The following is a 13,536-nucleotide window of genomic DNA, read 5'->3' on the forward strand; positions in this document are numbered from 1 at the left end:
TAGAGCTTCAACATGCAACTGGAAGAAATGGGAGTGAGAGAAAACATTGTTTTGAGCATGCAATTTATTGAAAACAGCGCCTAACCTGAGACAGGCTGTTTTAAAGCCAAGGTTATTGAATATAGTTTTCACTCACGCTGTCTTACCTCAGTATTTTTTGTGACTTCTTTTACAGAGACTGTCTCTCTGGCTGATCAGTTCAAAGACAACTTGGTCCCAGATAAAGGCTCAAAATATTGAGATCAACCTGAGCGAGGTGAGCTCAAACACAACAAGTAGCATGACAAAATGCACAGATTAGGAATCAGATGATTACTCAGTTTTGTTTGCATGTTTACACATTCTCCATCCTACGTTTTCCTATGAATATATCATAAAGAAAGCAGCGTTAAAAACAACTGAGTATCAAAGATCTCGTAGTCAAGTACACTCAGGGTGTGGCTGTTCAACACGTTTGTAGGTTTGTAGTTGATGATCCACACCTGCAGTTATAATGGATCTATGATGGCAAATAAAAACGCTATCTTTAAAAAGCCCTACTTGTGCCTGACCTTCCTTTATTCTGCCTTTGTGATTCATATAAAAGCTGAAGCCCAAAATAAACAGACCTGGCTTGAGGAACCTGTGATAAGCAGCAGAGGTGCATCTATTTGTTTTTATAGAAAATTTTTATTCAACATACATTTTCCAGCAAAAAGGCAATATACAGGAATAGTTGTCGTACACTGCTGCTACACTGAGGATTTTAAAGTGGAAAAGATCAAATTAAGGTGTGATTCTGCAGGTCATCTCTGTACTGCACTTCTTTACAAGACAAACCAATGCAGTTAGTTTTTAAAAGAAAAACAATCCAAATGTAACAGAGGGGGGGAAACCTGTCAATGGTACATCAGGAATGCAAAACAAACAAACAAAAAGAAACCTACAAACAAAAAATATGAACACCTGGCTCCTTCTGTACCCAACAACAAAGGTCAATTGCCAAGCAGGCAACTGCCCAACACCATGTCTGTATGGGAATTATCATCTGAATAAGATGATTTAATTACACTTTGAATCTCTGTGTCTGGAAAATTAATCCAGATATGATCATTGATATATAAGGTCCTGTATTCTTAATTTATACCATAGAATATCTGCTTGTAATAAATCAAAATGATAGTATCCTATTAATCATATTTATTTGTGTAATTACAAGGCCGGTCCAAAAACAGAACGCTGGCACCACCCCTGGTCACATGTCTTCATTGATGACAGCCTTTTTTCCCATTGTTAGATTAATCGTTCTTAGTGACACTGATGCTGTTACATCCAACCCTTTGCTACAACCAGTTGAAAGGAAAGAGCAGAACAGAAAGAAAAGAACTGAGTCCTACAAGGCTGTGTGGACTAACACTAAAACTACCACCTCATCCAAATAAACAATAAAAAATAACCAAAACATCAAATCTCTTTCACCATGGATCAAACTCACTCACACCTGTATGAACCTCTCTTCCTCTCAGCTTCTGTCCCCACACACCTAACTTCCTTTCAGAATTCCTCCACCAATCACAAGGCAGAGAACAGAACGCTATCAGGTGCTACTCCCTACATGTATAAGTGTATTGTTTTTCCATTACTATCTACACTGTCTTTGTTTGCCATATCTGTGCATCCTTCAAGTTTCCAAAAGTAGCTGTTAGATTAGCTTAGTACAACTCAATACAAGTCCTTATCTGCTACACACTTTAATCACAAAGTGCAGGTGGTGGCCCTCTGGTGGACTATGTGGGAACTGCATCTAGTAATTAGATTAAAAAGAAAGACGTAAAGGAACAAAGCCATGAGTTTTAAAATGTTGATGTTAATCTTCATTTTCTGACTTGTTTTTGATCCAGAACCTGTATCTCATCTTAGTTGAACCAGTGGCTGTGACATCCAAGAAGTAACGCTGTTACTGGAGAATCATCCTCAACAAGCAAATCATTCAAGATTCAAGATTCTTCATTTGTCACTTCACGTGCATAGTTAAACGAGTACAACACGCAGTGAAATGTGACCTGATACGCTCCTCGACTATGCAAAAAAGAGAGACAATATTATCTACAGTGAGTGAATATATACAAAGAGGACATAATGTGACCGATGTTGAGAAGTGATCTGCTGTCGTAAACTATAAAACTAGAAGATTTTGGAATGTATAACAAAGCAATAAATAAGTACACAGCTAAAAAGGTGCATAGTCTGTCCGGAGCGGTCAGGAAGCCGTCTGGACGTGGCCGCGCCATCTTCCAAATCAGCAGTGGATCAAAAAGAAAACAAACAGAAGCAAATCCTTCATCTTTATTTGCTGCGATGATCATTGGCGTGGCTAAAGGTCTGCGTGTCTGCAGAAGATTTCTCACATTTCAAAATGAGTGCAGTGTGGGATACAAATTTTTTCTTAGATCTTTTGTATTAATTCAGTAGTCAAAACATAATAATGATAAAACACACGGTAAAATATAATCAGCATTTTGATTGTAGCATTGCATTTAAATACAAGTATTTCATTAGCATTATCAGCTTTAACAGTACCAACATAATTCTGGAAGTCACCATTTTTATTGCTTGGAGTCTTTTTAAAGTCATGTTTACAAATACAGACAAACTGTCCTCAAACAAGCTTACTCAACATAAAAAACAACAACAAAGTAAAGCAAAAATAAAAAGAGAATCTGATGATGAATGTGTTCAAGTTAAAATACAATCACAGCAGTTTTACAGCTTTGAGCTGCGTCTGGCTCATACAAACTGAGCAGCTGAGTGATACTGTAAGAACGAAAAGCAGCTGATTTTGTCTCCACCTTTTAAAGCTTTTTAAATTATGTACAATCTGGTTCCCTTGGATGAAGACTCTCTGCTGCACTCATGTTTAAACCCTCTCAGATCTATAAAAGTAGAATCTGTTACTTGTGTGGCATCTCCTTCACTCAAATCTTTGTCACTCTCAGGGCCTGATCAATCACCAATCATTGACTTTAAACCATTTTCAAAGAAAACAAACAGCTGCCATCACTACCACATTTCATAAGCAGCCTTTGAGTGTTACAGCTTCATGTTCTGCTGATTTTAAGGCACTGTGTGGTGAATCCACAGCCCACAGTTTCTCATGATTTCTCAGTGTTACTGTTGTCTGTGGTTTGAGTTCCTGAGCTTTTGGAGTTTAACACATGGAGATGGAATAGCAGCGAGTTTCTGAACTCACTGTTGTGGGTCAGGTGAGATCTCTGTTCACTTGAAGAGTGTCCAGTGCTGCTTAACTGACTGCATGTTAAGCCCATCACCCCCACAAACCTGCCCCTGGTGCTGATGGGACACAGCATTAGTGATCATACAGCAGGACGATAAGACGGTCAGACTGTGGAGACAATCGCTCAGCACTAACATCACCTTAAATGTCTTCTTGTACCTCAGTTTACAGTTTATTAATCTACATCTGCAGAAAACAGATAACTCAGAGTTTTTTCTTTTTTTAAAAAAAGAAAAAAGAAACACTCCTTCTTCTCCTGTTAGCTGGAAAAATGAGATAAATATGCCTAAAACTACCTGCTGTAAAAAAGAACTTGGTGTTTGCAATCTGCAGCCAATCCAGAGCATTAATCCATAAAATACTGAGAATTTTACACCTCACACATACATTATGTCAAAATAAATGCTAAATATGAAATCCATTATTATTCTCACCTCTCTGCCATCTTCTAATGTACTTTATAACTACAAACAGAACTGCAGTAATCAGAACTCCACCACAAAATGCTGCTACAACCACACCAGCTCCACAGCAGTTCTCAGCTGTTTTCCCTGAAACAAGTTAAACAAAAAGTTAATGCAGCACTGTTTCACAGAACAGTAGAGAAAACTACTATTAAACAGAGTCTCTTTAAAACCTGAAAAATTACCACAAGGATGAGAACAGAAGAAGAAATCTTACCACAGTGAGGCACGTAGATCTCATCATCAGTCACATGGCTGATCTCCTGCTGGGTGGCTACACAGCGGAAGACATTGGTGTCTGTCTTGGTCACAGTGATGAGGAGGGTGACGTAGTAGTGGTCTCCTCTGTACGACACGCACGGCTCCTCAGCGGGAAGGATGTTTCCATCGCTGTCCTTCCACTCCACCGAAGGCTTCGGAAAAGCACCTGGAACCTCACACTTCAGCAGCGCCCCGTCCTCCGTGATGTTCAGGATCCCAACAAAAGGCTTTGGAGCTGCACCTGTGAGCACAGCATGAAGCTACAGCTGAGGCACAAGGTCACAGAGACTAATATACTGTTATATTATACACTCTGTAATGTAATTGTAACTTTCTTCCATGACGGTGGATGTGAACAAAATCAGTTTATGACATTTTACTTAATTTAATCACCATAAAAAACTAACTCACAGTCGATTAAACCAAAATAATCCAAATTTGATAAATGCTGAGATCACTTGGCTGCACAACAGTACTATAGTACAGTACTACAGTATACTGCAGTTACAGTACTGTTACAGGTGAGTGTTGTCACATGACCATAACCCACAGTGTCTCAGACTAAAGACAGATCTGGAGAAATCAACAGGCTGACGATGTCACTGATGTTTACATCTGCACTGTGTGCTACAACTCTGCACCCAGAGGCTGTGCACCATTCACTCATTTACACACAAAACTCTGAATAAAGCTTCAAATTCATGTGTCACAGAAAGACAAGGCCACACAACAACCTGTTCAGATTCTTCATGTTGCTGCTAACTGTGAGCTGTTCTGATTTGCAGATCTCACAGACCCATATTTTATTCCCAGCAGAACCCAGATTTGATCGTTTTGAATTTGATGGCAGTTCCAGAAAATCTGAAGAAATCTCTGTGGGCAAGTAACTTCAATAGGGCAACATATTGTCTAGTCACAGGCCTCTTATACTGTACTTCCCCAAGATCATGCTAAACTGCATACTGGATCTATTAAAAAAAACATGGCTTCATAGTGGCAGAGTCTGGATGCTGAACTGGGCAGCATGCAGTGCAGATGTTTCACCAGCATGCCTGTCACAAAGTCCAGCACATGCTCTCCTCAGCTCCCAGATGTTTATGCACCGCTGTTAAAAGAAGAGAGAATGCTGCACAAGGTAAACCTGACGCTGTCCTTCCATTTTGGAGACATGTTGCTGCCATCAAATTAAAAAAGACCCCTTTTTCTTTTACTAAAATATAAGTTTTTTTGTTAGTTTAAACATCTTCTATTCTGAATGAAATATCATTTAATGAGAATTGAAAGTCATTGTATTTTATTTTTATTCACATTTTACACACATTGGGGTTATAGATCAAAAACAGGGTTCAACACCGTTTCTCCTGATCAGTGTTTAAATGCAGAGCATCACAGACACGCCACAGATGTAAATGACATCATCACTTACCTGTGACGTCACCTGATCGGTCCTTAAAGACACATTCTGAAAAGCAACAACAACACGTTTTCACTCTGCATCATCGGCTTATCCCCTGCTGTTTGCCTCGTAGTTACATTTGTACAGTCTAACAGTGAGAGCCACCACATCATAAATGCAGAACTCAGTTATTACATTACCGGAGTGAGTAAAGCAGCGATCTTAGTCGTGTTTTCAGGATGTTTTCAAAAATGAAAAACTCACCAACGATGAGTTTAATGTTGAAACTTTGTTCCTTTGGCTGAAGATGTGGAAAAATACAGGAATAGTTTCCACTGTCGACCAGCTTGGTGTTTCTGATGACTATGGAGGCGTTACCAAGCGTCAACTCTTCTGGGAAATGTGAGACCCGACCTTTGAACTGCTCGTCTTGTCCCGGACGTCCGTTATTGTATTCGTCGCGAGCAGAGTACAGGAAGACTTCCTTCTGACCATCTTTCTTCCAGTCAAAGACCTCATGTTGAAGGCTCAGCTTGGTGCTGAGGGAGCAGGGTAAGATGGCATCTCTTCCTTCTGGGACCACCACTGTGATGACTCCCTGCCCTGAAGGATGAAGCATGTTTTAATCTTCATGTTTGAGTAAGTCAAAGGTCCTAAAACACATGTACATAACCTCCATTACTCTAAAAACACAGTTTATAAATATGAAAAAGATTTATTCAATGATTTTATTTCATACTTTGTGAAATGACCACGAGACTCGTTTAGTTTTGGTTTTGATGGGTCAGTGTGTCACAATCATCACACATTTTACACTTTTTAATATTGTCTGTTTTACTTGTGTTTACACAAATCACTCATTAGACCTACAACCTGGACGTCTAAAAGAAGTTTTTCAAAAGTTAAAAAGTAGATCCAAGGTAATTCCAGTTTCTGAATATAAAACAATTTTAAAAAATTTAACTTTGTCACAAATTTAAATCTACTCTTGGAGAGCAGCAGAGTCACTCCTTAAAAAGCTTGTTTGTGTTTTTCAGTTTGATGTAATTTCACTTCCTTTTTTTTTCTTAAGTCATGTGGTTACCCAGAATGCCTCAGTGGTATAATTTTTGCAATATGACATTTCTACCTGTAGGGGGCCTACAGGTCTTGTTGGAAGACCCGACCTTTGAATTGGGCATCATACGCACTGTGACGGTCTGATCCAGGAGACAAACTGTTATGTACTTATGTGGTACATGTATTTTTGACTTTTCCTGCTATGATGCCAGGTCTCTCTTGGAAATGAGATTTCTGATCTCAATGAGATTTTTATCTGGATAAATAAAGGACTAATAATAAACACAAAATCAAAAAAAAAAAAAAAACCTTTCTTCTGAGTAATCCAGATTCCCCATTTTGCTTTTAAAATTAAAATTACACATTTATAACATTCAAATTTACAGCACTGTATAAATTTTGCTGAAAATCATATCCTTGGTTTTTATTTTAAATTTCTCCGATCACTAAATGTAGTTACTAATCATTAGTCTTCTTACCGTTTTCATGTCCTTTCGCAGACGCAGTAACAAGAACAAGGCAGAAATACAGAAACTCCTGAATGTTCATCTTTTTAACAAGTCCACAGTAACATGCAACTTCCACGAACTGACGGCGAACTGACAGCATAGCTGCCCAACTATCACTCAGTTAATGAGAATCAAGATGTCTCTCTCAAGCCGGGATTTTACTTTCCGAGTCTGTGAGTCCGCCAGGGTCCGCTCGGGTCAATTTCCTCATTAAGCGTTAAGTCTCAAACCAAAGAGAACATAAAAGTTTGTTTTCCTCCTGCAACCTTTGTTCTCTCTCAGTATAGATTAAGCATGACAGTTCTGCAGCCGGGCGAAGATATTTGGAAGAGTGAGACCTCTTTTTAACATCACATTTCCGTGCCGCGCTGCACTTCAATTCCTCTGCCACCACACCCACACACACATACACACACACACACACACACACATACACAAAACATATTACATATGTAGCCTACACTAAGATATTTTATTGTGAAAACTGTTGTTGGAATCATACTGAATTTAACCAGATAAATAATATATATGTGTGTGTGTGTGTATGTATATTGAGAATAGCAGTCAAAAAAAGATTCAATAAGCCACATCAGTGTCTACTGCCTGTCGACTGTTACTATCATAGCCAAGTGGCTAACAAAGGTAAACAGAAGTTTTCTTGTTATTCAATTCAATTCAATTCAATTTTATTTATATAGCGCCAAATCACAACAAAAGTCGGCTCAAGGCGCTTTTTTTTGTTAGTTTTTCTTGTTTCAGGATACATGTCATACATTATATCTGCCATTATCCAAAGACACATCTGCTCACCTGTATCTTTTGCCCGTTTCTCCTCCTCTTCTTTCCTTATTTTTCTTTTTCTAAACTGAGGATCTGATGGCTTTGACCTTTCTTGTCCATCTTCCATCACTAATTTAGCACTCCAGTATCAACACCCAACCCCACAAGATAAACTAATAGACCTACAACTTAGTGCACAGATTCGGTTTGATGGGGGGGGGGTTTCTGGGATTTCACATAACCCGCTCAAGCCAGCCAGAGAATCCTTCGTCGCCCCGCCCTCTCCTACCTGTGCAACAAGCAGCAGGCGCACCTCGTAAATGGAGGGCGCCCTATCAAATGGGCAATAAAAAACGTTCGGTGCCTATGCAATCCCCAAAATGCTCTGGCGTGATGTCGGGGCGGCATGAGTGCAAGCAACTTTTTTTTTTTTTTTGCCAATACCATGATCCCGCCCCCACCACAATGCCGCCCTGGGCAACGGCCCATGTCGCCCATATCAAAAATCGCCACTGGCGACACCGGCTCGTAACCAGCGCGCTCTGCCGCATCATGTGACTGATACAAGCCAGATCCTTTTATTTGGAAAAAATGTGATTAATAGTTAAATGTTATTGTTGAGGGACTGAGGCAGGACTCCACAAGCTCCACACACACACATTAAAAAAAAAATGCCTCAAGAAAAGGGCACTTGGGGCATCCAAGAGGAAAGAGGCTCAAGCCCCCTCCTCCCCCTCTGCACCTGCCTTCACTGTGCTGCCAATGGTGGTGTGCACAACGCGTCCACCAGCAGCTCAGGTCTTTGCCAGAGGTGAGATTTTAAATATCTCACTTTTGGCAAAGACCTAAAACGTTCGCTGTCAGCATGTATGCCTCACGGGTTGGATATCAGCTGGAGGAGAAAGATGAATTGTGGAGTAAGTTGGATAAAGTGGTGATTAAACACAGTGGTGAGTGAAGTAGACTTCATTGGACATGCATTAAGGGAAAAGAGGCGAACAGAGGCCTATGATTCCTCACCCTCTCTCCCCACTGTCCTGCCCCAATAAATGAAATGAGTACATCAGAGGGGCAGGTCAGGTTGAGCAGTATGGAGACAAACAGAAGGGGGGATATGCTGGACAAACGGTGTGCCAGCTAGGAGGAACAGGGAAAGGCCTAAGAGAAGGTTGATGGAGGTAACGTAGGATGACAGGTTGGTGTATCATGGTGGGGATATGTATGAGCATGTGCATGTGGATTCAAGAAAATTCAAATTTGTGCACACAAGCTCTGCCGCATCATGTGACTGATACAGGCCAGATCCTTTTATTTAGAAAAATTGTGATTAATAGTTAAATGTTATTGTTGAGGGACACAGGCAGGACTCCACAAGCACACACACATGAAAAAAATGCCTCAAGAAAAGGGCGCTTGGGCGATCCAAGAGGAAAGAGGCAGGTTCTCAAGCCCCCTCCACCCCCTCTGTACGTGCCTGCACAGACTCCACTATACTGTTACTGGTGGTGTGCACAAAGTGTCCACCAATAGCTCATATTTTAAATATCTTACCTCTGACAAAGACCTAAAACGCTGGCTATCAGCGTGCACACTTCCCAGGTTGGATATCAGCTGGCGGAGAAAGATGAATTGTGGAGTAAGTTTGATGAAGTGGTAGAGGCAAACATATGCTGCTTCTTCCCCGATCGTCTCTCCCCACTGTCCTGTCCCAATAAAAGAAATGAGGACATCAGAGGGACAGCTCAGGTTGAGCAGTATGGAGACAAACAGAAGGAGGGATATAGGATATGCTGGAGGATGTGCCGGGCAGGAGGAACAGGGAAAGGCCTAAGAGAAGGTTGATGGAGGTAGCTAGGATGAAAGGTTGGTGTATCAGAGGAGCATGCTGGGGATATGTTTGAGCATGTGCATGTGGATTCAAGAAAATCAGAAATAAATTCAAACTTGTGCTCACAGTCATTAAAGATGTATGCTGTACAATCATTCCTCCCTAAGAAAAGAACAGTTCAGAGAAATCATTAAAACTCCAAAATGACCCTGACATTCATGCGCATGATGGATGGATGTAAACATCTGACCACAGCTGTAGGTTATGCAATAACCACACATAGTGAGGAAAAGGGGGAAATAAGTAGCTTAACTATTAAAGTATAAAGTTGATAATGACACTGGGGCTGCCATATTTTAATACACATTCTGCAGTTAACCTTCGTTTTCCTTTTTCTCAGTGACACCTCTGTTCATTTCATCGTATTGTTCCTGCCCCGTCTGCACCAATTCTCTAAAATAAATCACTTTTTGATTTATATAAAATGAAAAAAATAGAAATACACCAATGTTTTTATGTGTTTTTACATCTAATATAAGATAAGATAAGATAAGATGGCCTTTATTAGTCCCACAGGTGGGAAATTTGTTTTGTTACAGCAAAAGTGCAAAGTTATGTAGCAGAAATTAGAAAACACTGGAATGCAATAAAATACAATAAAATAAAATAAAATACTATATACAATAGAATAAAATAGAATAGAATAATATATACAATAGAATAAAATAGAAATACAAATACTATATACAACTGAGTAGGAAAATACAAAAACACAGCTTCGTCAGAAGAAGAATTGCACGTATAGCAGTCTTATTGCACATGTGTGGGTTTGTGTGTTTGATCAGCTGCAAAAGTCTTTATTGTAGAGTCTGACAGCAGTGGGGAGGAAAGACCTGCGAAATCTCTCCGTCCCACACCGTGGGTGCCGCAGTCTCCCACTGAAGGAGCTGCTCAGTGCTGTCACGGTCTCATGCATGGGGTGGGAGATGTTGTCCAACAGGGATGACAGCTTAGCCACCATTCTCCTGTCACTCACCACCTCCACTGGGTCCAGAGGGCATCCTAGAACAGAGCTGGCCCTTCGGATCAGCCTGTTCAGTCTCTTCCTGTCCCCAGCAGAGATGCTGCCCCCCAGCAGACCACACCATAAAAGATGGCTGAGGCCACCACAGAGTCATAGAAGGTCTTCAGGAGTGGGCCCTCCACTCCAAACGACCTGAGTCTCCGAAGCAGGTACAGCCTGCTCTGCCCTTTCCTGTAGAGGGCGTCTGAGTTATGAGTCCAGTCCAGTTTGTTGTTCAGATGAACACCAAGGTACCTGTAGCTGTCCACAGCCTCGATGTCCATACCTTGGATGTTCAGTGGTTGCAGTGGAGGATGCTTGTGCCTGCGGAAGTCTACCACCAGCTCCTTGGTTTTACTGGCGTTGATCTGGAGGTAGTTCAGCTGGCACCAGTCCACAAAGTCTTGAGTCAGTCCTCTGTACTCCTTGTCGTCCCCATCAGTGATGAGGCCGACTATTGCAGAGTCATCAGAGAACTTCTGCAGGAAGCACTGGGTGGAGTTGTGGGAGAAGTCTGCAGTGTAGATGGTGAAGAGGAACGGAGCCAGAACCGTTCCCTGTGGGGCCCCCGTACTGCAGACGACCCTGTCCGACACACAGCCCTGAGTCCTCACATACTGTGGTCGGTCGGTGAGGTAGTCCAAAATCCAGGTAGTGAGGTGATGGTCCACTCCAGAGTTCTCCAGCTTGTCCTTCAGAACCGAGGGAAGAATGGTGTTGAAGGCACTGGAGAAATCAAAGAACATGATTCTCACAGTGCTCCCAGCGGTCTCCAGGTGAGCGAGGGAACGATGTAGGAGGTGAATGATGGCATCATCCGCTCCAATGCCAGGCTGGTAGGCAAACTGAAGTGGGTCCAGTGATGAGCTCACAAGGCGCCGAAGCTGAGCCAGGACCAGCCGCTCCAGGGTCTTCATCAGGTGGGATGTCAGAGCCACCGGCCTGTAGCTGTTGAGGTCCTTGGGGCGTGAAGTCTTTGGCACTGGAACAACACAGGAAGTTTTCCAGAGCTGTGGGACTCTTCCCAGCCTCAGGCTCAGGTTGAAGAGGTGCTCCATCACACCACACAGTTGGTCCGCGCAGGACCTGACGACCCTCGAGCTGATGCCATCTGGACCCGCTGCCTTCTTGGCTTTAATCCTCCTCAGTTCCCTCCGAACCTGGGTGGTTGAGAGAGACAGGCTGGAGCCTTGTGTTGAGTGTGTATTGGATGCTGTTGTTGGGGGTGGGGAGGAGTGAGCAGGGTGAATAGAGGAGGTGTGAAGTGTCTGGGGTGTCAGAGGTGGAACAGCAGCAGTGGGGGTGGGTGAGTCTGCAGCCGATGTTGGAGACTGCCTCATGGCTGAATCAAATCTGTTGAAGAAATGATTCAGTTCATTTGCCCACCTCACATCCCTCCCAGGCAGAGAGTTCTGATGTTTGTGGCCTGAGATGGTTCTGAGGCCTCTCCAGACTTCACCAACATTGTTTTGCTGAAGCTGGTTCTCCATCTTCTGCCTGTAGCTGTCCTTCCCATTCCTTATCAGTCCCCTAAGCTCTCTCTGCACCCTTTTCAACTCCTCTTTGTCTCTGGATTTGAAGGCCCTCCTCTACTGCTTGAGGACAGCTTTAATTTCTGAAGTAATCCAGGGTTTGTTGTTGGAGAAACACCGTACAGTCCTGGTAGGTACGGTGTTATCCACACAGAAATTAATATAGTCAGTAATGCATGTAGTAAGGCTGTCGATGTCCTCTCCGTGGTCGTCACAGATCACCTCCCACACAGTCGACTCAAAACAATCCTTAAGAGCCTCCTCGCTCTCCTCCGACCATCTCTGCACTGTGCGGGTGGCTGGTGGCTCCCTGCGCACTAAGGGCTCATACACAGGGACAAGGTGCACCAGGTTGTGATCAGATCTGCCTAGGGGAGGGAGAGGTGATGAACTGTATGCCTCTTCAGCATTGGCATACAGTAAGTCCAGTGTTTTATTGTCTCTGGTTGGGCAGGTCACATACTGGGTGAAGGTGGGCAGTGTGGAGTCCAGTGAGGCATGATTGAAGTCCCCTGATATTATGAAGAGGGCTCTCGGAGATTGTGTTTTCAGTCTGCTGACCACAGAGTGGAGAGAGTCACAGGCTGCATCCGCGTTGGCCGAGGGGGGGACATACGCTGTTATCGCGATAACATGCGAGAATTCCCGGGGCAGGTAGTATGGACGCATGCTAACGGCTAACAGCTCAATGTCTCTGCTGCAGAGTTGTTCTTTTACAGTGATGTGCCCGGGGTTACACCATCTGTCATTCACAAACACTGCCAGTCCCCCTCCTTTCCTCTTACCGCTCTCTCTCGTCCTGTCCGCTCGCAGCATCTGGAATCCCGGTAGTGTCACGCTCGTGTCCGGAGTTAGCGGTGTTAGCCACGACTCCGTTAGCATCATGATGCTACATTGCCGGTACTCCCTCTGTGACCAGGTTAGCGACGTTAGCTCATCCATCTTATTGGGCAAAGATCGTACATTTCCAATAATTACAGAAGGAAGAGATGGTCGATAACGTCTCCTTCTCGGGCGACGGCGCTCCTTCCCAGCACGACACCCCCGTCTTTTCTTCCTCAGTTCACTGGGAATGTCGAGTCTGTCCGCCGGCAGTACCGCTGCTGGACGCAGCGCTAACAGCTGATCCCTACTGTAAACAAAGGATCCCTGCTCTGGGTCCCCAGACACGGGTGAAAAAAATAGAAAAAACTAAGAAAAACAACCAGAACTAGCACAAAACGGTAGAACATGGTTGCAGAGTCTAATTACTAATACGTTAGTTATAAAAATTACTAGAAGAAAAAAGATAAGAAGGAAAGAAACTCAGAATGAGCAGAGCTGCTGTAACAGGCTGCCGCACACGGGGGCGCCGGAAGTATCTTTACTTA

At 42.9% G+C, this 13,536-nt stretch overlaps 1 protein-coding gene across 1 annotated transcript; it reads right to left on the bottom strand.

Annotated features, from left to right (window-relative positions):
* Positions 1–1,081: 1,081 nt before the first annotated feature.
* On the bottom strand, positions 1,082–7,003 carry LOC112846722 (butyrophilin-like protein 10). The gene is made up of 5 exons (XM_025906642.1): positions 6,934–7,003; positions 5,660–5,998; positions 3,956–4,240; positions 3,709–3,825; positions 1,082–1,322 (listed from the first exon to the last, which is right to left on the bottom strand). The coding sequence occupies exons 1-5, from the start codon at positions 7,001–7,003 to the stop codon at positions 1,306–1,308; spliced, it is 828 nt and encodes a 275-aa protein (XP_025762427.1). The 3' UTR covers positions 1,082–1,305.
* Between the last annotated feature and the right edge of the window lie 6,533 nt (positions 7,004–13,536).

Source organism: Oreochromis niloticus, linkage group LG4, assembly GCF_001858045.2.
Source record: "Oreochromis niloticus isolate F11D_XX linkage group LG4, O_niloticus_UMD_NMBU, whole genome shotgun sequence".
Lineage (NCBI taxonomy): Eukaryota > Metazoa > Chordata > Actinopteri > Cichliformes > Cichlidae > Oreochromis > Oreochromis niloticus.